The sequence below is a fragment of the Ornithodoros turicata genome, chromosome 7 (genome assembly GCF_037126465.1).
Source record: "Ornithodoros turicata isolate Travis chromosome 7, ASM3712646v1, whole genome shotgun sequence".
In the NCBI taxonomy this organism is placed as follows: Eukaryota; Metazoa; Arthropoda; class Arachnida; order Ixodida; family Argasidae; genus Ornithodoros; species Ornithodoros turicata.
The window spans coordinates 57,482,916-57,506,427 of record NC_088207.1 but is presented as its reverse complement, the minus strand read 5'-3'; the positions used below and the strand labels follow the sequence as shown (position 1 = coordinate 57,506,427).

Sequence of the window (23,512 nt, the reverse complement as noted above, 5' to 3'; positions counted from 1 at the left end):
TTATGTTCCCTGGGGTTGGGAGTCAGGATAGGACAGGTTGAGCACTGAATATTAGTGGGATTCGAGACAGATTCCCACATGGTAGAGGGATACCTTCTACCGGGCTGTGCATCCCATTTTACGTCACTCTGCCGCATGTGCTCCTCACACATCCCTCATCACATCCGTAAAAGCCTGCGGGGCAAGTTAGTTTTTCTGTCACCCCTGGACCATAAAGAGAAATTAAGAATAAGGCAAATTACGATATGTGTTCCTCTTCTGTTAGACAGATTCAATTCAATTCAATTTTTACTTTCATAGTGCCCACGAATAACCGCAGTCTTAATAATGGTGCACCACACTTGCACACGTAGATGCAGAGCCAAATACAGCACCAGGAATTAATGTTTTTGTGCTGTACGTCACCACGGGCACACCCAACAAGCCAGCGAAAGTTTGTCACATTCACACTGTTGAGCAACAGCAGAACGTGGTGTCTAAAAAAAATTATAGGGGGAAAATTCTGCGCATACCCAGCATAATAAACAGCAACGGGTGCCACCACCATGCTTACCCATTCAGTGCGTAAACAACCACGTTGGAACGGTCGCGGTTGGACGTGGATGGCATCCAAGGCCACACCTCCCCATCCCCTGGTGACCACCAAATCATAACCTTGAAAGAAAAACACGTATTGTACTTTAAGGGCAACACTCGGCACAATCGCATGCATGCACACACACACAGATAAAATGAAGCTGATGTAAAAAAATATAACATGCCGTACCCAGTCTTTAGAAGAGTTAATGCTTAACCTTCTCTGCAACCTTCTCCCAGGTAAACCCACAATGTCAAACGTCACAATCTTTGGTTCCAGAGATGACAGCTTTCTCACTCCCTCTGGTGTTAGCAACGATTTCGAGAACGAGACGTAAGTCATCTTCAGTTCAGAGTAGGCAACCAGGATGAAGTTATTCTCCACGATTGCTACATGAGGAAGCAAGCAGCACGTTAAAAAATGCATTTCTGCTGCACGGAAGGTAATAGTACCATGCTGAGTCTAACGCATGGATAAACACAATCTCGTCCACCGATTAAGAACGAGGCTGTCGTCTGAGAACCTGGAGAACTCACATTTTTTTTACTAGTGGTCAAGTGTGCTAACTATTACGTTATGCCGACAGAAATTGCCAAGTACCTGTCAAGGGCTTCACCGAGTACTTGGATAACCTGGATCACCCTCTACCATATTTTTTGTTAACCACAATGACATCCACAAATCGAAGCAGCCAGTATCTGGTGTACATAATTTGAGCACCTGCCTCCACCGTATGTGTGTGTGTATTAAAAAAGAATGCAGGAGACCATGAGTGCATGTCCAGTTCATTTGAACGGGGCCCAATTTACCCAATTTACCAATTTTACAATGACTGCCTTATCTTGTATTCATTCGAGTGAAAGTGACTTTCTGATAAGGCGATGCAGGACATTTGAAGGTACTAAGTGGCAGGTACAAAACAAGTACTAAGTGGTACTATGAAGCACACTTCAACTTTGGCACACCGCTGTCATGCAAGCAGTGGAGTACTAATGTGTGAGCATCACAACATTTCTCCTTGTCTGAACAGCACAATGCTGACACATAACTAAGCAGGTCTCAGATACACAGCCACACAAACACAGAAGAAACATGTGTACCATTGGTAACGTGTTCTGACGCTAGCTTTCCAACCAGGTATCTGTCGATGACTACCCTGTACAACTGACAAGTCTGCACCGCAATGTGCAGCGAAATCACTATACCAGTGTGAAACAGGAGCTGGAAAATGTGAAACAGGAAACTAAAGTGAATTTTTAGTCATCACATAAGCACCACAATGACACACATTATGCAGAGGGATTTATGTACTTTCCAAATGCTCAAAGAGAATTATCAAAATTTTGCAACTGAAACACATTACTGGCAACCTTTTTTTTTTTTTTACCCCACTGAAAATACAGCATACCAAGATGAAATGCTATATTTGTGACGAAGAAATCAATCAGTTAAACAATGTGCAGGGAAACGTACGAGACTGGTAAAAGTGCATACAGGGATTGCCACTTGCTTCAATGCGTTGCTCAAACATCAAAGTTATAAACAATACTGACCTCTTAATGTTCCCAACAGTGTCTGCTACGACAGTATTCCGGTTTGGTTAGTTTCATTTTCTAAACTTTTTATTTATATTATTTAATGTTCATGTTGCTTATCTTTACATTTTCAATATAGTGCACTTTTTCCCATTTCGCCTCTTAAAAATATGCCTGCACTTCAAGGTGATAAAAGGTCGCCCAACAGCCCAGGAACACGGCAAAATATGATAGTTAGGGTGCATAGGAGAGTGCTTTTTAATTTTTCCTAATTTACAAAGGCAAATCTGGAACCTCAGAAAATTTTGCACAATTTTTAGCCATTTTGCGGGTCATTAAGGAGAGTTTCATTGTGTGCTTTACAAGATATATTTGTTTCGGTGCAGAAAAAAACGGAGAACATTTATCGTGGGAATGCCCGGGCACAGATAAATAACAAATGTACTTCATTTCCATTTCTAAATTTTGTGTTTACCTGTAGCAATCCTGGGTTTAACCACCTTGATACGATACATCTCTGTTCACCAAGTATTTCCTGTTGAAATAAATAAGTTTAGAACTCATTCAGGTATGCGCACGAGTAGAATTAACTGCGGAAGTGAAAGTGCACACTATACCTCAAATTCTTTAAGGGTATCCCGTAGTTTTTCGGGTCTTTTGTTCGATGGAGTCCAGACGGTGTCTCGAGCTTTGAGAGGTTTTTTTTTTTAGTATTCAAGTGTGTTAACTACAGCATTAGCAAACTCATAAAACAAAAGAAAGTAAAATATGAATTCAGACGTTGTACTGCATGAATGTGTTGCAAAAAAAACAGTACTGGGCTTTTTGTCCTACCTCTGGCATATTCTTGCTTTGCATCAACATACTGCTCCTCCGGATCTTTAGAAGATTAAAACGGTAAGTGTACATAGGTGTACTCTGGTGAATGTCTAGCTTATGTCCTAACCTGTGTCGCCTTTGTCGTAGAACTTGAAGCAGCCCAAGTCTGAGTCTGCCCAGAAAAACCACGAGTCATGCACGAAACTCGCCGAGAAACGAAAGACGTCAGAGACGTCGTCATGTAAGATTCTCCTCACCTTTTATAAATATGTCTTCTTTCATAGTCCAGAAATGAAGTTCCGCCATCAAGCTCACCATGATGAATTATTTCTCAATTCTCAAGTAGCTGTTAAACAGTGAACCCGGGGAGTTCACAAGTTCGTGGAGTTGAGAAAGTTTAATGAAGCGGTTCACACGAGATGTACACCAGTAAATCAACTGCGGCATGCAAATTAGGGATTGCCAATGGGAGAAATACACACTCATACGGAGAAATTCAGTTGCTAAGCAAGGCGTTACGATTAATAACTTGTCAAACACCGTTCAAGCACCGCTCATACAAAATTTAAACCGGCGCCATGTTTGTTTATGTTTGCACCTCACTCAGCGGAGAGAGATATAAGAGAGAGAGGCGTTGGATGCTTTCCCTTCCTCACTTGTTGATGATCCGCTCCCCATCTTCCTTCTGGCGTCTACACCGGACGGGAATCGAAAGCTGTAGTTTCCAGAGTTAAGTATATTTACAAAATGACATCCGTTCTAAACGCCTCAACGAACACTTTTTTAACCACAAAAGACACCCAACAAGCGCAGCAACCGCACGCGCAAACGAAGAAAACGACAAGAAAAATTCCCGTTCTGTCATTCTATCGGGTCACCTGCTTCACTGAAGATGTCGAAAGACAAGTAAGTGTGTTTTGTATCAAAATTGCTTTACCTCGATGTAACATCAAATTCTAAATGTGTGTTGACTCTTGCACACAGACAAAAGGTTTCTATTTCGAAGTTACTGTACGAACAGCATGGTCAACATTCACAATCGAGCGTCTCCGAAGACGGCGCTAGGCGACAAGAAGCGCCAGGAGCACCGCAAAACACACCACCAGGTCCGCCAACTCCAACTCGGTCAATGTTGCCACCTCCTCCCCTGCGAAAGGCGAGTAAAATTATTTATTCGTGAATTCTAAATTATTTATTCATTAGGTACACGTATCCGGCAGGGGCGATTTGACCTTGACATGATAGGGGGGGGGCCTGATCTCTTTAGGATGAGACAATAGGGGCGGAGGCATCCCCTCGCCGAATCGGTCACCCTGTCCACAAATCACAACCGTCTACAGGAGACGATGAAGAACGCTGGACGTCTCCTTCCATTCCATTCGGCGGTCCCACTGACACCGAGGGGACGCCACCAGGCGAACTCTCCTTTGTAGACAATCAAAGATTGCGTACTATAAAGCGGGAACCTCCCATGAGAACGGTAAGGAATTCTCGTTATTTCTGCTCTTGGTGCATATAACAGAGCAAGTGTTTGGGCTGGTTGGTACATGTTTCAATTAGAAAAATTAAAAAACCCCAGTACTGGGTAGGACGAGGACGGAGAATAAAAATAAATAACAAATCACGAATAAAAATCTAAAAAATATATAAAAATCTAAAAAATATATAAAAATCGCAAATAAAAATCTAAAAAATAAAAAATCACAAATAAAAATCTAAAAAATAAAAAAATCACAAATAAAAATCTAAAAAAATAAAAAATCGTGAAGTGCAATATGTTGGAGAACTTGTTTAAAGCATATACTTTGCTCATAAAGGAGTCTTTACTGGAACGGAGGCCACGGACCACCGAGGAGCAGTCCGATATTGACAGGCAAAAGCAGGACCCAGTTCTACGGGAAGCCGCTCAGCGTCTAGTTGACTTCGTCATCAAGGTGTGCTCTCATGCGCTATAGTTCCCGTAGGACAGTGTTTCCGAAACTGGCGGGTCGCAACCCCCCGGGGGTTCTGGACAGGTTCAGCGGGTGGTCACGGTGGTCACGGATCACGGTGGAATATCTTTCTGATGGGTCTCAGGGTAGCGGAGTTTGGGAAGCACTGCCATAGGATAATTTCTAAAAATGAGAAAGGGTTGTACACATGTTTGCAATTGTGCACGAGAGCTGCCATTACAAATGCAGGAGGCCGCAGACTGTGCCAAAGTGATCAGTGTCCAGAAGGCTGTGCCAAGGCCAGCTGGAGAACAAGGATCTCTTCTCAAATGGGATAAAGGAAGACGAGACGTGAGTTGCCATTCGCACCTTAGGTCAAGAGTTGGGGTGACCGTAATTTATCGAGCTGACTTTTAAGGGGTTTATTTATCAAAATTAGTAATTTTCTATCATATTTAGCAAACATACAATGTGGGGTACGTATACAATTGTGACGGCATTGTAGGCGGGATTCAGAGTATGAGTAGACCCTGAAGTTTTCGGGTTTCATATATTTCCGAATTCGGGGGGGGGGTAGAAATCGGGTCAATAAATTGATGTCGAAAATTCATGCAAATTCGGGCAGAAAAATCACCATCAGACTGAGTTCTGAGAATTCGGGCATTATTGTAGAATAAACGTTCACTGTACCGTTTATCCAGAGTGCCAGAAGTAAGGGGCAGTCGCATATTTTGTGAGAAACTAGTATGTCGATGCCTGGAGGTGCCTAGCCTAGGTGCAGTTTTGCAGGTAGAAATCGGGTTTAACCCTAGACAGGTGAACCTCAATTCGGGGTGCAAATTCGGGGAAAAATCGGGTTTAACCCTAAAACATCAGGGTCTAAGTATGAGATATCGTCCAGAGTGGCAGGGTAATGAGATGGTGAAACATGTGTATCGGGAAAAGTAAAAGAACTATAAAAGCCAAGGAACTTTTCTGCAAGATGAAGCAGAAGGCACTCTGCTGTCTAGAACTGGCACTCTTTTATGTCGAAGACATTTTCCACAGAAGGATGTTTTCAAACCTGTCTCTCAACTTAATCTTCATCATCTTCAGTGTGGTCCTTTTTCTTGCGTAGGGTCGCTACGGGATTTCTTTGCCCAATGTCGTCATAAGCCTAGTATCTGACGAAGCCAGAGAGATGGAATCGGCAGCACCCAGAGAACAGTTTGACATAAAAGATTCTATGCTGTCTCTAGCCAAGAAGAAGAAACTGCTGTCGCGCCTATGGCGTGGTCGAGGCGCAACACCCGTGGCGTCACCTGTCTCGGGATCAATGTTGACTCAGAGTCTTCCTGCGGAGGAAGAAAAAGGAGGCAGAGCCAGCAGAACGAGCTCCAGGTCTGCTTGGAGAAGTGTCTCGTTCGTGCAGCATTTACTGGTTTGTGCAAGATAGTTTCCTACGTGAATCTGTAGCACATCTGTAGCACATGTATGACCTACGAGTACACGTCCGTTCGTCCGAGGCTGAATGGGGACTATGTCACTGTGTGAGGCAAACAGTAGCTCCACTGAAAGGTCCGTAGCCAGTGCGGATGGGTCACAGCAGCTGGCATAGTCCTTTCCTTTGGCAACATCCCCTAAGCTAAAGATCTCCCCCCCTGTAATAAGTAAGTTCAATATTGGTGTTACAGTATACACTGAAAACAAGACTCGGAAACAAGGGGAAGTACTACCACGGCGGAGCTTGGCCCTTTCCAAATTCCTCCGGTGCGTTCACCAAATTCGCCGAAAGTTCTCTATGGAACACCTTCTGTGCGGTAAAATACTGGCAACTTTCAATGGGCAGCCGGCTGGTTAAATACCGGCCGGGTGGCAACCCTACTATGAACCAGGGTGCGAGACATTCTTCCCAGTAATATTCTTAATTAGTGAATATTTTTATCCTCGGTCTGGACACAACCGAAATTCCGACACCTCTACCTTCGTCGTACTTGAAAGCAGCACTCAACACACAGACAGAAAGAACACCTTACTTCTACCTTCCCCTTTAAAGGGACGATCGCGTCTGTTCCAGTCGATTTCAAAATGATCCAGTGTCATTTATGGATCGCTGACCCACGGTATCGAAAAACCCCATGTGAAATAGTGGCATAGTTTGACTGTTATTTGATGGAATGCATGACAACAGCCATGGGCATACTGAGAGGAGAGCAAAGGGGGGCCATGGTCCCCCCCTGGAGCTCCGAGGTCGCTCGTGAAAATAGTGCACTCGCCTCACAGATCGAGCTTCTGAGCGCCGACCTCTCACTCCCCTGCTTAGGGAGTGATGTCGCTCCGGCGGAGCCTCTGCAGCTGCGGAAGCAGCGCTGATCTTATTTGTTTATTTAATATCTAAGCTCTTTACGGATGGTGGTGGTGGTGGTGATAGGGCTTGCCGTTGTCGGCCTAACGTATGTGGGCAACGTCACGACTCACGCCCTGGGGGAATGTGCGTCCTGGGCCGACTTCTAAGGGAACTGTGCCGACATATGGATGAAAACATTAGCCAAGTAGATTGTCAGCCAATGCCAAACATAGCGGTATCTGTTTCATAGATGGGTTTCTGGATGCGACCGTCCCTTTAAATGCGATACCCCCTGGCATTTTCAGTGGTCATTTCAGTATTCGAACGCCAAACGCCGTGGTGTAATCCTCACCGCACCGCTAAAGTACACAGTTTGCATGCTTCGTTCTCATGTATACTCTCTCATTTTCCCACGTACACACTTAAACATTTGCAGGAGATGCCGCGGAGCCATAACGTGCTCGAGTGGTCATTCTCAAAGATCGTCGTCATCGACATAATTCGAAACCGCAAGGACGACCTGGTCTGCAGCGCACGTCATACATTCTCCGGGGAATGGGCCATCCTTAAGATCGTGTGGAAGAAGCGATGGAAATTATTCTCTGTAAGAATACCCGCTAACCACACAGAGGGCGTTTGGAAATGATAACGTTGGGCATGCTGGGTAAAGGTCCAATGAAAAAGAAAAAGGTGCATATGCTACAAACAGCCCACAGCTTCTACTCTACTCTATGGGCTATCACAATATACTTAGGGCCTGACTTTTTAGGGTTAAACCCGTATCCGCCCGATATTTACCCCCCGAACGAAATCTGTAAAATTCGGGTTTAACCCGAATCTACCTGAAAACATCCGGGTCGCGTGGCACACTCATAAGCATGCATTAAAATAAAGTTTGATAACATTGCTAAACATTAGTTCCATGTTAAGACAAATTTTTATTAAACAAAAAAAATCACCCGAATTCCTGACGACAGAATATGCCGTAACGGGATTTAACCCGAATACACCCGAATTTTCGAACGAAAAATATCACCCGATATTTACCCCCCAAATTTGGCCAAAAATAAAACCCGAAAAAGTCAGGCCCTAAATATACTACGGTAATTTCGTGCGTATTAGCCGCAGCTTATGCGCGATATTTTTTTTCCACTGGCACTCTGCGGCATATCTGTGGTGTGGCTTACGCACGTGAAATTATGGTACTTGAGTTGCGATAGAGTCGAGGTTAATTTATTTTCGCGTGCGTTAAAAAAATAACTTTGTTCCGTAGAGAGGTCGCGCCATTGCTAGAGAGCGCAAGACATGGGACGCCGTGTCGTCGTGCCAGTTCATCGTGGGCCTCAAGAGTTTCTTCTCGACTTCACGATGGTACGCGATCGTCTAATGGCATTCTAATTACGTAATGACAAAAATCGTGTTCCAGCTACTGCTTTGTAGCAGAATATTACGAGGGCTGCACACTGCAGAGCCTTCTGGATGAGGGCGCCCTGAGGGACGACGTCATTGTCAAGTTGATGTCCCAGATCACTTACGCCATCAAGTACATCCATGACAGGGGTATGCCTCACATCTTTGGTTATGGCGCACGCAGAGACTCTGCTGCGCTATTAAGAGGACTGATAGTACATGCAGCCGAGCCCGTTTATTCCGATCTTCGATATAACGATAACTTCGATGTTACGATCAAATTGCTGGTTCTCGTCAGCTGACCCATTGAAGTACATGTAAACGAGACATCGATACAGCAATCTCAGATCCCCGATCAGAATTCTCCCGGAGGCCTGTAAAACGCATGAAAATCGAAAAGCAAGATTGCCCCTTTTCACTGAAAGCAAATTACGGTGGCATTTTCGAGAGCCTAGCCTCCACGAGTGTTAAAGTGAGAACGCAGTGCGTTTATCCCCACACGACTGCCTGGGATTAGATGCCACGTTGCAAGGCGCACAACTTGGATTCATGAGATAAACTGATGTTCTGAGGCTGGAACAACACACAAGGGGCAGATAAAAACAAAGCCTCAAATTGCCTAAGAAATCAACGATCTTAGGCAATTTGAGGCTTTGTTTGTATCTGTCCCTTGTGTGTTGTTCCAGCCTCAGAACATCAGTTTATCTCTTGTTCAACAGGTGCCGCTTGCGTCGATTTCCGTCGTATGAATGTGTGTATGAGTGAGCAAAAATGTAAGAGTGAAAGGAGGGTGAGTGAGAGTGAGTGGCTGGTTTGTCGTCCCTTCAGATGACGCACCCTGAAAGTCGCTGGAGAGGCGTGTTAGCTTAGCTCAATTGGTAGAGCCCTGGACCGGCAATCCAGTAGATGTGGGTTCGATCCCTACAGCTGGCTAACCTTTTCAGTGACTTTCATCTTTCATCGTTGGATTCATGGTTCATTCAACTTCGATTGATTCATTTTCGTGATTCCAGACTTGATGTTCCGCAACTTGTCACCGCATAACATCCTGGTGGACATGCATGGAACTGCACGACTGTTCGATTTTGGGTTTTGCTCCGTAAGTGCCCTGTTTGCATTACGGCCAGGGACATCTACCTCATCATCATGACAGTAGTCCAGAGAGGAGTATGGATAATTTGTGGGAGCTGAGGTTTGGGGGGGGTTCACTCCTGGAAGGAGGAGTCGCAGGGCCGGCATTGCAGCATACAGCACCTCATAATGGTGCCTCAAACAATACCAATGAGTCCACGCCTCGTGCTTCGTCCCATGTGATCTAATTGGTTAAAGGAGTACCCTAGAACAAAATCTGCTTCCGTTTGATTATTGCATGGTGTTTTCACGTAAGAAATATAAGTGTAGCATAGCTGCCAAGCGCAAAGCGGACACGTGAACAAGATGCACGTACAGCTCGCGTCACAGACCATGAATAGAGGGCGTACTATGTCTGGGAGCAACAGCGATCCCTCCCGTGCAGCAGTGTGTTACGATTAGATGTCTCGCTCGTAATATCCATTCTAATGTTTTGACCAAATATTACTTCACTCTCTTTTAATGCACCAGACTGGTGCGTGATTCATGTTGGGCGAGACGCAAATGATTTGGTTGTTTGCAGCATTCTTGATATTCCTGGCATATGTCTCTGGAAGAAATGACTGCCTCAATAAGCAAAATCCTTTTGCTTATTATTCTATGCAATTCTATGCAACTTTCAGGCTGGCAAGTCATCGAGCAGCCGTGTGGGCTCCATTCCCTATATGGCACCTGAAGTACTACGAATGGAAGTGTACGGTAAGTCTTCTCTTGCCATATTCTCAAGACTCAAATAGGTTTAGCATAGCGGCAGAACCCAACTAGGCGAGACTGTGCTACGCTTTCAATATGGTGACGTCCACGAGAAAACAGGGGTAACATCTGGTGATATTGGGTGGAAAATGAGAGTGTTTCTCACATTTTAGACAGACACGAGATGCCGAATAGCTGTGCTGAGTGCACAGTGCTAACAGTGCCCGTATTGTTGGCTGAATTGGCACTTTGCCAAGATAATTTTCCTGTTCTTTCTTCTTTTTTGTTTTGTTTTTTGTTTAATGATTGATTTTGTCTCGTAGACAAGGCCTCAGACTACTGGTCGCTGGGGATTCTGATCTACGTAATGTACGTCCGCCATACGCCCATGTCCATCTACTCGGCCAAGACTAACCTGGATCACTGGGTGGACAGGGCATATATGTATCAATGTAAGCATCACTTCTGTTTCGGGAAATAGTGCCCTGCATATGCCTGCGCTTGTAATTGACCACCTATGCAGATATTTTCATCCTGCTGGGAGCCCTTCAGTTCACCGCATGGTGGCTAGTTGTTGCTGGATCGACTCAGTGGATCATTTGGTAATGTGTCCAACCTTCGGATCAGAAGGCGGACGTGCTACCGAGTGAACCACACGGCCCAGTTGGCCATGAGAATTGCTAATGTACCTTCATTACCACGTGTTACAATATACAGGGTGTTGTTTTTCCCTTTTTGACACAGATTTCTTATGAAAAAGCTGCAAGAGCACACTCTTAAAAATGAACCATCATTCAGAGTGACATTGCTCTTCCCCCTGGTTGGCTGGAAATGGGGGGCGTACGCCATATTCTCCTAGAGCGTTAGTCATTGTCCACCTCTGTGAGGCCGACAACTAGGAGCTCTTCCAGAAGCACCACCACCACTGCCACCTTGTGGCTTTATGCAGTTCACAACTGCCACAAAAATGGCGTACGCCCCAAAAGTAGTTATGAGTAGGAGATATGTAGTACAAGATACTGAAATTGTCAACTTCTTAGATGCGGAAGTTGTGCCCATCATTCTACCAACTCATCTTCACGACACAGCAAAGAGCCTCATCTCTGATCTCCTTGTCGAGGTAAGCATCTCGTTGTCAAAAGAGGTTATCTGAAAGACAACGAACTATGTCACCTCAACAGAGGCCACGACTACGCATCGGTTGTCGCTCCACAGGGTTTTTCGAGCTCATGAAGCATCCTTACTTCAAGGGCGTTGATTGGGAGGCCTTCGGAAAGTAAGTGGTCGACCAGTGAAGTACGGTAAAATGACAATAGTATATACATACAGGCCAGTGCTTCCGAAACTGGGGGTCGTGACTGATTCGGGGGGGGGGGATCGCGAAAGGGCTCTGGAACGTGCCTAGTTTTTGGTCAGGTTTAGCGGGGGATAGAGTACCCGCCCTGATACCCGCACGATAGTCCTCCTGCCCTTCTGAGTGGTGGCATTGATGAAAACAAAGTATAGGCTCACAGTTCAAGGTCGAGCCGTAACTGAGAGTTGCGGCCTTCAAAAACTTTTCTCGTTTTGAGAAAAGTTTTGAAAAGAAACTCGTTTTGAGAAACTGTGCTCTAACAAAAGGAGCTCACGTTAGTCATTAGGAACAGTCATCCCCACTGGCATGCACCGTGTTTCTTTTTACGTTACGTTTCTTCTTCTGTTTCTGTTTGTTTTGTTTCTTCTAGTGACGCTGATTCATACAGACTATATTAGCTGTCAAATCAAATTTCAGCACCAGTTTTGTGTATTACTGTTCATCCAGTCAAATTGAAAAGCTTGTGGCGTCTCAAAAACCTGGGACTGGTTATCCGGCATATTATATTTTTGATGGCCTGAACATGCTCTCAAATGCCCATGCCCTAACGATTACTCCCATTTCAGGAAGAAGAAACTGACCACCCGAAACGCCCCAAGAGGTCGTGTTCGCGTCGGATTTGTCTAGGTCACTGCTGATCCACACGGCGCACCCTTTTACGGCATTATTTGCTCGCATTGTGCCGCAATTTAAGACTGGTGTCCTGAAACTGCCTTATTCCACTGAGAAGTGCCTTCGCGTTTCATGTAATGAGCATCAGTGCAATTTTAGCGAAGATCACGCGACGATACATACACGCACTTGTAAAGGGGAGTGTCTGGTAAGAACACTAATCTGGGTTAGGTAACAAATTTGCATAGAAGCATGAAATGCTGTAGGAGTGCAGGTGTAATACTAAAAGATTGCAAACATCCATATTCAATCACTTTGGCAATGAAGCTATAGTGCTAGAGCTGTTCTTCATCCCTGTAAAGAATGCTTCTTCATATCAGAACTACTTCCGCAGTGAAGACAACGTCACAAAAGCCACATGGAACAAAAATAGCCGCTGTGCAGCGCTATTTTCGTTGTACCTTTTAGCGCTATACCTTTCGTTCATTTTGTAAAGCTTTGTTTCTGATAGGTATGCGTCAGACAAGACAGTCCAGTAGTTGGCAGTAGGGTCTGTTGAAATGCAGTGAAAGCAAATCAACCTCGGGAAAGCAGTCTTTACTTGTATCTTTGCTCTTTATTTCGACAACAGGTAACACTTGTTCAAGTAGCAAAGCCTACAACTACATTGGTACATTCTAATTTCTGTACACTGTGCAACTTGAGCAAACTGAAAAACGGTTCACATTATTCGTCGCTTCTCGTGCATTCTGCCCGTGGGGTACGAGAACCACAATGGAAATTTTCAATGGCACCAAGCTGAGTCCAGTGAGCGGTTGTACCCGAAAGGCAGTTCTAAGCCTCCAATCCGTGGAACATATCACAGACAACCATAAATACAGCAACAACCCCTGTTACAGACGGTACTGTGGTCATGAATAAAGCGTTAACTATGGCACCTGTTTACGTATGAAAGACTACCGTCGGTAGCTGGCAAACAATGGATAAAATGAATGGTGTACATACGCACCTACTACTGCTCTCTCTACTCTAGTGGCTGTTAGCAGTTTTTGAACCCTAGGGTGCATGTACCGGAGTGGCACAAGTAAACAGTCACATGTTGCACACAATGCTAGCTAGGGCATGCACCGAGGTGCATCGATGCCAGTTTCAGCAACCTCTTTGTGGTCTTTTCTGTCTGTCTGGTTAGGCCAGAAAGGTGGTTTGCAACGAATGATGTTATTTTTAACGTGCACGTTTAGAAATTAAATAGTGATGCTCTGCTGGATTCCAGTGGACAGTAACACACCATGTGTACTTCAAACAAGACGAAGATGGACAGGCTCTACTGTTCTCTTGACCAGAAGTACTGGGTGAAGTGTGCACAGGAGTAAAAATAGGCAGTGTTGGACAAAAAATTGTGGGTAACTGTGACAGGTTCAGTGTTTGACCAGCAATTTTTTGTTAACTGATTAAAAAAAAAAAAAATTTAGAAAGAAAAGTAGTTTTCAAAAGGCCTCGCTTTAAAGCATTGAAATGGAATCTAGTTCCAAATAATGGCTATTTGATATTCTACGACATCCATTTCTGAGTCAAGAACTGGCAACAAGATCCAGTTTGATTCTCCAATTATAGGAAACTTGAAATGGGCATTTGGTGCAGCGAGTGCATGTCCTTCAGATATCTACACGTGACAATAATACGTGGCGAATCCTGATGATGGTGACAGGCTTTATGCAATGGTTGTAGGTGTTCGACAACTTGAACAGTTCTTTGGCAGAATGCAGTGAAACCCGCCTGCAACGTAACGAGGTGCAATACACGTTCACCATCTAGATGCACAATTAAATGTGTGCAACGAAGAGATCTCTGTACAGCAGGGTTCCAACCAGTTGGACCATGCAAGGGTCTTACTCAAACTGATGTGGTTGGAGACCAATATTTGGATCAGACACTTTGTCTTACAATGGAAATGCTTCCTTGAAGCTTAGGTGAAAGTCTATGCATACGTTCTACATATGTAACACTACTGTCAACTAAAATAATGTGCTCTACTCCGTAACGAGTGGTGGTGTTCTTTTTTAGCACATTATGTGTTCCGAAACAATGAGAAAAATAGGTGCAATACAAACAGTGAGCATCAATGATGTTTGTACATTTCTTGTCATTTCTCCTTGCACACAACCATGCAGTCAGTATCTACATTTTGCACGCATTTGTTGCAGTTGTCAGGGGTGTGGGTTTACAGGGTATTTCGTGAACATGCGGAATCAACAGCAGCGTGGATGGGAGAATTGGTGTGGTGCAGTCTACCTTCAACTGTAACCAGTCATGTGCTGTACGTTGAACTGTTATCAACACCTTCAACCGGAACAAAAAATAAATAAAAGAAAGAGTCCAGCCGTATATGTAAGTTGTACGTTGGGCGCGTACCAATTTTTGAGATAGCCTTCGTAAGTGATGCAAGAGGAAAACAGAAGGTTTCATTAAAACTTGTCAATTCAAGCTTGCCGCGACTCTCAACATTCTGACCGTATTTTCCAGCGTATAACAGGCTCGTTATGCATCGTAAAAAGTGTCGCTAATTGGCAGTGCATGTTATCTACTGGTGTGCGTGTGACGTAAGCATAAATAGTTTTTGTAAGGGCCACGTTTGGGAAATATGGGGGGGGCGAAATGAATGGTGTCGACAAGCAGACAGCTGCGACGCACTGGCCAAAAGTGTCCAAGAATGGGGAGACAACAAGGTGTCTGAGACCCTGAACGCTAGAACCTCAGAAAGCTAGCGCAGTTGAGAACGAATGAGACAATTAAGAATGTCAAGGAGACAAAGACTTTGTCTCTTCGAATAAACATGTCATCCTTGATGGTTGTAACAAAAAAGTACACTACGCACGAGCTTAGATTACTGTGCACACTAATGATTTTTTAGTTTTTAATGAGTGTTTAGTTTCCATGCACTAATATAGCGCCACAATATGCGTAGCCACAATAGCGTAGTCCACAATATGCATCGAGGCACATTATACACCGGAAAATACGGTAAATTTAAACTTGTCCAGCCTACCTTTATGGAACAGTAAAAGCACAATAATTTACGGTACAATTGCTAAAGAGGTAAAAGTACGCAAGAGATTTCGATCTGAACAAGACGCGTTCTCGCACTGTCTGTCAAATCGAATTTTTGAAGGTTTGGACCATTCAATTGCTTTCTATACCATAATCATTATACCATAAATAACATAAATTAGAACATACGTGATCTCAAACAGCGTTGATGTTAAAATGCTGGAATGTCGAGAAAACTGCCATGCATCCCGGAGGTATTTATGTTGCACTCGTGGGAATTTCGCTCGGTTCTTTTACAACCTCGGTCATGCAACAGGCTCCACGATTTAATACAAACAAAACAGAATGGTTAAAACACACTTTCAACCTTATGTACAAAAATTGCTTCACACATTATGATGAGAATGAACAAAGCACCATCTACACATCAGATTATTCAACATAAAGACACTACAGCATAACCTCCATGTCAAGTGATAACTTGCATTAGTACAGTTTGAGAAGAAACGCAGGAATCTCTTGGGCATTCTCGTCTCTGATCTCGGGTGGGCCCCTACACACAACTTCTTTGAGCCGCGGAGCTCATGCTATCAAAGACACGTCGTCATTTGGCCGCCTGAGCGACATCATCTATATATGTACAGTGTGTCCTGAGGTTCTATATTCTAGTCTTTTCCGTTCTCCTTGCAACCTTCGAGATGTTGAAAAAAAATGACGCGTCTTACACATAGTTTAGCTGTCTGATAAAGCAACTAGGATTTCAAAAAGAAATTATTTCAAATTAAATTTTTACTCAAAGACAAGAAAATGGAAAACAATGAGACAAAGCAATGTTGTTGGCAATTGGCAGTATTTGAAAAGCACCAACCCGTTACAGCTTGACACTGATAGGGAGGAATAATCCGAAAATAGATTGAGAGAACATTGCAGTTTATCAAGTATGGCACTTTACGTGCCAAAAGGAGCGCATTTCGTATTGTACTCAATCTGCAATTTAAAATGGCTATTAGGTAAAACTTTCACAAAACTGTGGTCGATATGGCATGTTGTGAGGGAGACTAGCCATAGAGTGGCAATGGTGTGCAGTAAGGAAATACCAGAACAGCGGAGACCAACAAAAAGCAAGATGACGACTAGCAGAGTAAATGGGGAGCATCTCGAGAGTACTGGACACAGAATGACAGCGACCTCCCCCGCTCCTGTGGCCCAATGACGACTGTACTCTGGACTGTACTTTATTCCTATAGAAAACACTACCCTATAAGACAGGATCATCCCTCATGGGGGGTGGCGTGTCCCTCACGTCCTCCTCGCAGCCACAGACAATGGTGGAAGAGCTGGTCGCCCCCGACACGTGCCTGGGACTGGGATCACCGTGGAAGGTGACGCTGACCACCGGAAGGCTGACCTTCCGGTTTCCCACCCTGCAGGGATCCCTCGCTCGCGACATGGCTGCCGAAAGACTTCCCGAGCGCTGACGAGGCTTCTTCTTGCTGGCGATACGTTTCGGCGCGCCACCGTTGAGTGCCGCGCTCAGCGTCAGGGGCTCGAGCTCGTGGCTCTCGCTCAGCGGGATCTGTGCGGCCGGGCAGCTGGCACTCGACGTGGACAGCGTGGATTCAGACAAGGCGTAAATGGTCTTGTCCACGGGCGGTGGCGCCGTCTCGCAGCAACGGAAGGAAGGATAATCGAGCTGGAGGTGGCCCCGCTGTGGTCCGGCCAGGCTCAGGAGGGATTGGAAGAAAAAGGTGGAGTAAGTCCAGGATACTCCAGTGACGAGCATGAGAAACGTGCCCACTTGGAGGTAGGCGAGCACGACGGAAGGAAACATGAGAGCTCCGGCGAGGAATGTGGTGAATGCGGCCATGGCAACTGGGCTTCCGATGCGTGACAGAGACTGGATGACGGAAGATTCGCGATCCTCCTGTTGTGAGAGGAGGAACTGATATTCACTCAGGGTTCCCAAAAAGAATCCCATTTACAATGGCTGTTTGTACGTGAAACAGATTAATGTCAATATATTGTGATACCTGAATGCATTCTGTACAGGATGCATGCATATTTTGAGTTAAGTTTTCAATATCCAAATTGGGTGTCTACAGGATGTATTCTATAAAACAGTGCAGTCGTTCTTACACAATGCACGTTGAATACATGCATTCCAGCAGTTGTATGATGCAAACAGTTTTTGCTGTCAAATACATCGAAGGAAAGCTGTTGGCAGGCCCCTAGCCACATGCAGCACACTTCACTGCAACGCAATGAAGGTGATTTTGATTAACTTTGCTCGGCAACGCGGGAAAGAAAATCGACATAATTAACGTGTCCCACGTTGTTTCTTTATACTGGATCAGATACCACACTGTGAGGAGTTGACCACATGATACCAGTCCATCCCTTAGAGTGGTTGCAGAGAAAAAATGCATTAAAAGTAACTTCGTGCAGCGTGCTTCATTAAGGTAATCCATTAGTGCAAGAAATCTGTCGAAGCTCTAAGTACCTCCTGTTCTCAGTAAAGAATTGGACACAGGAATACATATATGTAGAGAAAAATTTGCCGACCACCGGAAGGTACCCAAAACGCAAATGTCATTGTAGGACATCCCATAGATATCCTATGGTTGTCCAGACCTTCTAGGGATGCACCTGGGATATTAATGGTTTGCTGGGTAGGTAAATAACCCGTACCACAGAAACAGTTTCATAGTAAACACCCTGTACTTTGAACAAAAATTACTACAACAAAGGTTGGAAGAAAAGGCCCGCTTACCTGTGACGACAGTCTGTATGCCACACCATAGTGGATTGTGAAATCTACAGCGAGCCCAATCGCCACGGACACCGTGATGCTCTCCAACACGTTCAACTTCCAACCAAGCAGCACCAAGGAACCAACCGTCGTGAAGATGATGAATGCGATGGTGATGATAGCGTACAGGCTGATGAGCAAGTTCAGTGTCGTCATCAGGAGGGCTACGAACGACACGCTAACGGCGACGCCCATTGCCACGAGCGTTCCGCGCGACAGGCTGCTCTGCAGGTCGTAGAACTCGAGCTCGCTCGTGAACCACCCGTTGCGCATCCCAGGTGGCGCCCCCTTCGTCTCCTTACTCACCCAGTTTTCCACTTCGGTCCGAAACTTGTGCATCTCGGCGTGAGAGTTGGAGTAAGTGTAAACACTGTCGTACTCTATGACCACCGCACCGACCTGGCCGCTCCGGAGGAAACGCGGTCCGGCCACCCCGGGTACAAAGTAGTAGCCCGGAGTATGGTGAAGGTTGGTGATTGCGCGGCGGAGGCAGAGGTTGAAGATCGCTTCGCTGTACGGAAAGCGGGAGGACTCGCAGCAGGGCGAGCGGTCGACCTGTTTGAAGCTGTCGACGCAGCGACGTTCCATCCAGGACTTGAACGTCTCAATGATGCAGCTCGAGTAGAGGGCCGCGTGGTGGGTCGGCCGGTAGAAGCTCTGGTTGCGGAGACGCTTGCAGAAGGAGAGCAACCATTCCTGAGATTCTGGGAGGGCAGGTTCAAACGTGGGGTCTAACACGAGCGTCCCTCGGTCGAAAGGGTCCAGGTAGTTTCCAGTGTCGATGGGAAGCACACCCCAGACGATGCGTATGGGGAGCTTGTGGAATGGGTCCTGAGAAGAAATGAGGGCCGTTACAATGATGGAAAGTAACTGTAACGTAAAGTAAGGTAACATCAAAGTAAAGTAACGTAGGAGAGCAGAGCCAGCGTAAAGTAGTGGTTAGCACACCACAGTCTGGCTTTTTCGATGACTGCCATATTTCAGATGTTACGAGGTTACGTTACGTACACTATGTAACAGAATAGCTCGAGTCGTTCATAAAATGGAAGACAGAAAGGGTGATTAAAAGGACTTCACAGTCATACACACCATTTTTCAGTAAGTTTCTGTTCTGCGAAACAATCGGGTCACTGATTAGAGACAAAACCTGCTGATTGTGTCTTAACATTTTTCGAAAGAGTCCTCAAAGTCCATGGCTGTAATCGTGCGAGAAGCCATTGTGCACCCGATCTTTACCCGATATGAGCCCGACACGATATAAGTGTTTATGCAACCGCTTGTTACAACACTGATGCAACTTCCAGTCGAATACGACTCTCGTATCAAAATCAGCTGACAGAAGAACAGAAAATAAGAAGGCAAGCGAGCTGGTGTGTAGACCAGGCGAACAACATGTCCTTGAGTTTGACGAGAGGAGGAGGGACGGCGAAGTCCCTCAGTGTCCCCTCCCAGTCCCTGCTTCCGTCCTCAAACTCAAGAATATGTTGTTCACCTCAGTTTAGAGCTCCAGACCACGACCTGCTACATTGTAACGACCATGTCATAGGCACGCCTTCCCAGCGCCGCATTTGGTGGCTAGCGGTGGCGCCACTCATCGGCCCGGTTATTGCTTCCTCAACTTCTGCAATACTTTGTACTTCAGTTTACCTTAGTATTTCTATACAAGCGGTGGATGTCCCACAGAAGATATTTCATTCCAAACTTGATTATCATCATCATCTACGCATTTTCATAGGAGCTGTTGCTGTCGTCTGCTACGGCAGTCGTACGTCTGCTTCTGCGCGTTCAAAATTCAAATTTCCATCGGCCAATCACAATCTAGATCTCGCGGGCCGACGACTAGCGCCCCTAGCGGAACGTGCAGCTGGGCTCCTCATAACGGTTGCCGATTATGACACGGCCGTTATAATCTAGCAGGTCGTGCTCAAGACCGTCCCTTTAAGAGAGAGATTTTATGACAGCACTAAACATCGGGTTTCTGACGGTGCTCACCTGGCTCCGTGCTTTCTCGAACCAGAACTTTTTCTTGAAGACGAGGTCGTAGCGTTCGAAGGGATGATTGGCACTTAGGATCTGGAACTCTTTAGATTCCGGGAGGCTTAGTCTGGGATGACAGAAGATGGCAAAGGCACCTCCAGCTGCTACCAGGGCAAGGGCGGAAAGCCAGAACCAGCGCGGTCGGATGACAATGCACGGCAGGATCTTGTCAAAGAAGACGCGGGCAGCATCCGAGAATGAGTAGTGCATGCGCCAGAGGGCGCTGCACAACGGAGAGCAGCACCAGAAGCGCTGGATCTGAGGCATGTACACCCCAAAGGGCGGTATGCAAAGGCAGCAGGCGGAGGAGCACCACTTCTCCGCGAGGATCAGCGCCGCGGGTAGCCACGTCACCGTGAATATAAAGTTTGCCAGAACTGCCGTGCCAGCAAAGAGGCTGGAAACGGAGCACGGTTCACGTGAATTATCTTTAGGGCATGACTCTCTATATTTATATATATTTTTATATATTCTTCAGCAGCAGGTTATAGGCTTATAGCTTATAGGTTACAAGCCAATAGGTCATATACAGGGTTATGTATAGGCTTCAGGTTATATTTTTCAGCAGCATCATGGGGGGAGGGGGTAAATATCGAGTTATATTTTGCTTCCACGTTTCGGGTGTAATCGGGTTGAACAGAACCCGATTCAACCCAATTCTGGTTGAATCGGATTGAATTCGGTGTGGATCTTCGGGTTATTCGGCATAATACACGACACACAAGTAGACACGGAGTATCAATATCGGAGTATATGTCGTCCGTGCATCTAAGAGGCATCAGGGTCTCTGTTTTGACAGTTTTGTATTAGCATATTTACGCATTTACAACACACTTTCCAAAGTTCTGTGTTAGTCGTGATGACTTCGGCTACCCCCTGGTTCAGCAAGTGTTCGGGGAAATATCGGGTTGAACCCTGTCACTGCCGATTTGAATTGGGAGGCAAATATCGGGCGTAATCGGGCATATCCCTATAAAGTCGGGCCCTAATTATCTTCCACGAATTGTCTCTCCAAAAGAACTAGGGTCCAACTTTTTCGGGTTTGAACCGGTTCCGACCGATTGTTCCCTCCCAAATTGGATTCGAACCAATTCTGGTTAACCCCGATTTCTCCCCGAATTCCAGTCACGCATTGTGTTGTATCATGTATCATGTACATGAATTAGTGCACACGTCTAAAGAAAATATCTGATTGCAACAATAAAGTATGCCAAGCACATTTGACGTTACAAGATGTGTTGTTTGTGACTATAAATCGCGATGAATGCACATTCGACTAGCATGTGCACCTCTAACTGCGGGCCATGTGCTGGACAGAAATAAAAAAGTAACCCGATAACACACCCGATTATATCAATAGCAACCCGATATCACCCCGAATTTCAGATTCCAAAATAGCATCCGATTCCCCCCCACAAAAAGTCAGGCACAAAACATAACTCGCTGTGAAATATCACAACCTCAACTGTTCACTTCGCTTTATATGCATGATTAGATTATTCAAAAAGAGCCCTCCCGAGAACGGCAACAGAAGGCAGATTGCCTAGCGATTAGTCATTTTTTCCAGCCAATACGTACCTGAAACATCTCACAGCCGTGATGCTGCTAGTGAAACTTGCGAAAAAGGCTGTTGCAGTGGTGACGCTCGTGACCAGCATCGACAGGCACGCGTGGTGCAGTGTGTCACGTACAAGCTTCACCAGCGTCCCATTATTCTTCTCCGCTTTTGCGCAGCCCCACATCTTGCAGTATATGAAAGCGTCGTCTGCTCCTATACCTGCCAAGCGGTTTGACCGAGATTGAGTGACATGCGGCACCCTCATTTTGTAAGGCAGAAGCTCTATGACATAGCTCGGAAGCTGCACATTAATCGATGCGGTCCACACATAAAGATAAAGCATATCTTATCATCGCATCTCATTAGAGCATTTTAAACCAAGCACGTTTGTTCCGCATAATATCTAACTATTTCTTAACACAGGTGATGCCATGGCTGGCCATTTTCGTGCAGTATTGCCCATTGCTATAGCTCAAATTAGATGCATCCACCTCACAATTTAACCAATCAAAATAAAGTATTAAGAGTATCTTTTCAAAGCCTGACAATTTCGAAGTGTATCTAGTCTGTACAGACAGCAGCAGCAACATTGACATTTATCGCGCATGAAACAGTGCTTTACGTTACATTATGTTACATTATATTATGTTATACGTTACATTACGTAACGAAACATTACTTAAGGACACAGCAAAGCAGAGAGGAGATCCACACACCATGACATTTATGAAAACGAGATGTTATGGGTCACAAGTGGCATACCAATAGCTATTGTTAGCGTGAGGATATTCATGAACGGGAAGAAGGGCACACGGAAGACAATGGTGTACAGGAAGTAGGCCGTGCCCAGGGAGAATAACACCGCCAAGCATGTCACCAGTGTCACCAGGAAGGACTGGGTGTACATCCACATGACCAGGAACACAGCAATCCCGGCCATTCCCACGTACACTGTGTCGTGCACCAGGTACTCATCAAACAGGGCATGCTTCAGACCGAGCTCCATGGCCACCACCTGAAGAAAGATTAACGTCACCATGTGTAGCAAAGCTTCCGAGGGTAATTTCTATAGGGACACATAGGGAATGTGGGGAATCAGTAAGGAAAGTGAGAATCAGTAAAGAAAGTGGGGGTAAACTTTTTGGGGGAGGCATTTGTCCCCTATAAACCACTGTGACCTGCGCTCCCACCCGGTAGTGCATGTTGATGATGATGATGCAGTGCAGCAGATACGTCGTGATGCAACGTGTGACGCAATAAAAACTGAGTAGGACATGTGTTACGAGAGACTCGCGATTGAGCATGATGTAGAATAAGCACAAAGTACTTCCAGCTTTTCAGAGATGATGTACGGGACAATACTAACATGAACCGTGTAAAGTTTCAGGATATTTCCAAATATATTTCTTCAAATTTCTCAAGATTCAGGGTGTCCGGACCACGATCTACTAGATTATGCCAACATTGTGCTTATTATGTAGGCCTTTGTCCTCATGGGTTAAAGCCAATCAGTCGCGACTGCAATGCATGACACCACTGATAATGCTGATAACTTCAAAATATGCAACTTCTGTGGGAGATCCCATCTGCTAGAGACACTACTTGCATGATCTCCACTGTGATGGGAGAATTAAAATTTGAATTTTGAAGCGCAGAAATGGGCACGCTGCCA

The 23,512-nt window shown here is 45.3% G+C and overlaps 3 protein-coding genes across 7 annotated transcripts in view; 1 reads left to right on the top strand and 2 right to left on the bottom strand.

Moving 5' to 3' along the window:
- LOC135401710 (WD repeat-containing and planar cell polarity effector protein fritz homolog) overlaps window positions 1-3,543 on the bottom strand; it is a 43,969-nt gene extending 40,426 nt beyond the window's left edge. For 2 of the 3 annotated variants that reach the window (XM_064634248.1, XM_064634247.1), the window contains exons 1-8: window positions 3,189-3,542; window positions 3,059-3,103; window positions 2,947-2,991; window positions 2,730-2,800; window positions 2,588-2,647; window positions 1,678-1,798; window positions 767-966; window positions 554-654 (exon numbers count right to left, since the gene is read on the bottom strand). In XM_064634248.1, the coding sequence (XP_064490318.1) occupies window positions 554-654; window positions 767-966; window positions 1,678-1,798; window positions 2,588-2,647; window positions 2,730-2,800; window positions 2,947-2,991; window positions 3,059-3,103; window positions 3,189-3,249 (704 nt within the window). In that variant the 5' untranslated portion in view covers window positions 3,250-3,542. Of the gene's footprint in view, window positions 1-553; window positions 655-766; window positions 967-1,677; window positions 1,799-2,587; window positions 2,648-2,729; window positions 2,801-2,946; window positions 2,992-3,058; window positions 3,104-3,188 lie in introns of all 3 variants that reach the window. The other variant, XM_064634249.1, reaches the window with a different exon arrangement.
- LOC135401712 (protein kinase C-like 3) lies at window positions 3,084-13,325 on the top strand. The gene is made up of 17 exons (XM_064634256.1): window positions 3,084-3,172; window positions 3,539-3,660; window positions 3,728-3,837; window positions 3,916-4,087; window positions 4,199-4,411; window positions 4,749-4,865; window positions 5,112-5,213; window positions 5,980-6,282; window positions 7,625-7,792; window positions 8,462-8,559; window positions 8,615-8,748; window positions 9,612-9,697; window positions 10,353-10,428; window positions 10,746-10,874; window positions 11,463-11,542; window positions 11,604-11,698; window positions 12,343-13,325. The coding sequence occupies exons 3-17, from the start codon at window positions 3,824-3,826 to the stop codon at window positions 12,401-12,403; spliced, it is 1,848 nt and encodes a 615-aa protein (XP_064490326.1). The 5' UTR covers window positions 3,084-3,172; window positions 3,539-3,660; window positions 3,728-3,823; the 3' UTR covers window positions 12,404-13,325.
- The window catches only part of LOC135401709 (protein dispatched homolog 1-like), a 52,688-nt gene continuing 42,166 nt past the window's right edge, over window positions 12,991-23,512 (bottom strand). For 2 of the 3 annotated variants that reach the window (XM_064634244.1, XM_064634246.1), the window contains exons 8-12: window positions 22,603-22,855; window positions 21,861-22,059; window positions 20,238-20,679; window positions 18,207-19,076; window positions 16,659-17,360 (exon numbers count right to left, since the gene is read on the bottom strand). In XM_064634244.1, the coding sequence (XP_064490314.1) occupies window positions 16,695-17,360; window positions 18,207-19,076; window positions 20,238-20,679; window positions 21,861-22,059; window positions 22,603-22,855 (2,430 nt within the window). In that variant the 3' untranslated portion in view covers window positions 16,659-16,694. Of the gene's footprint in view, window positions 14,165-16,658; window positions 17,361-18,206; window positions 19,077-20,237; window positions 20,680-21,860; window positions 22,060-22,602; window positions 22,856-23,512 lie in introns of those variants that run through there. The other variant, XM_064634245.1, reaches the window with a different exon arrangement.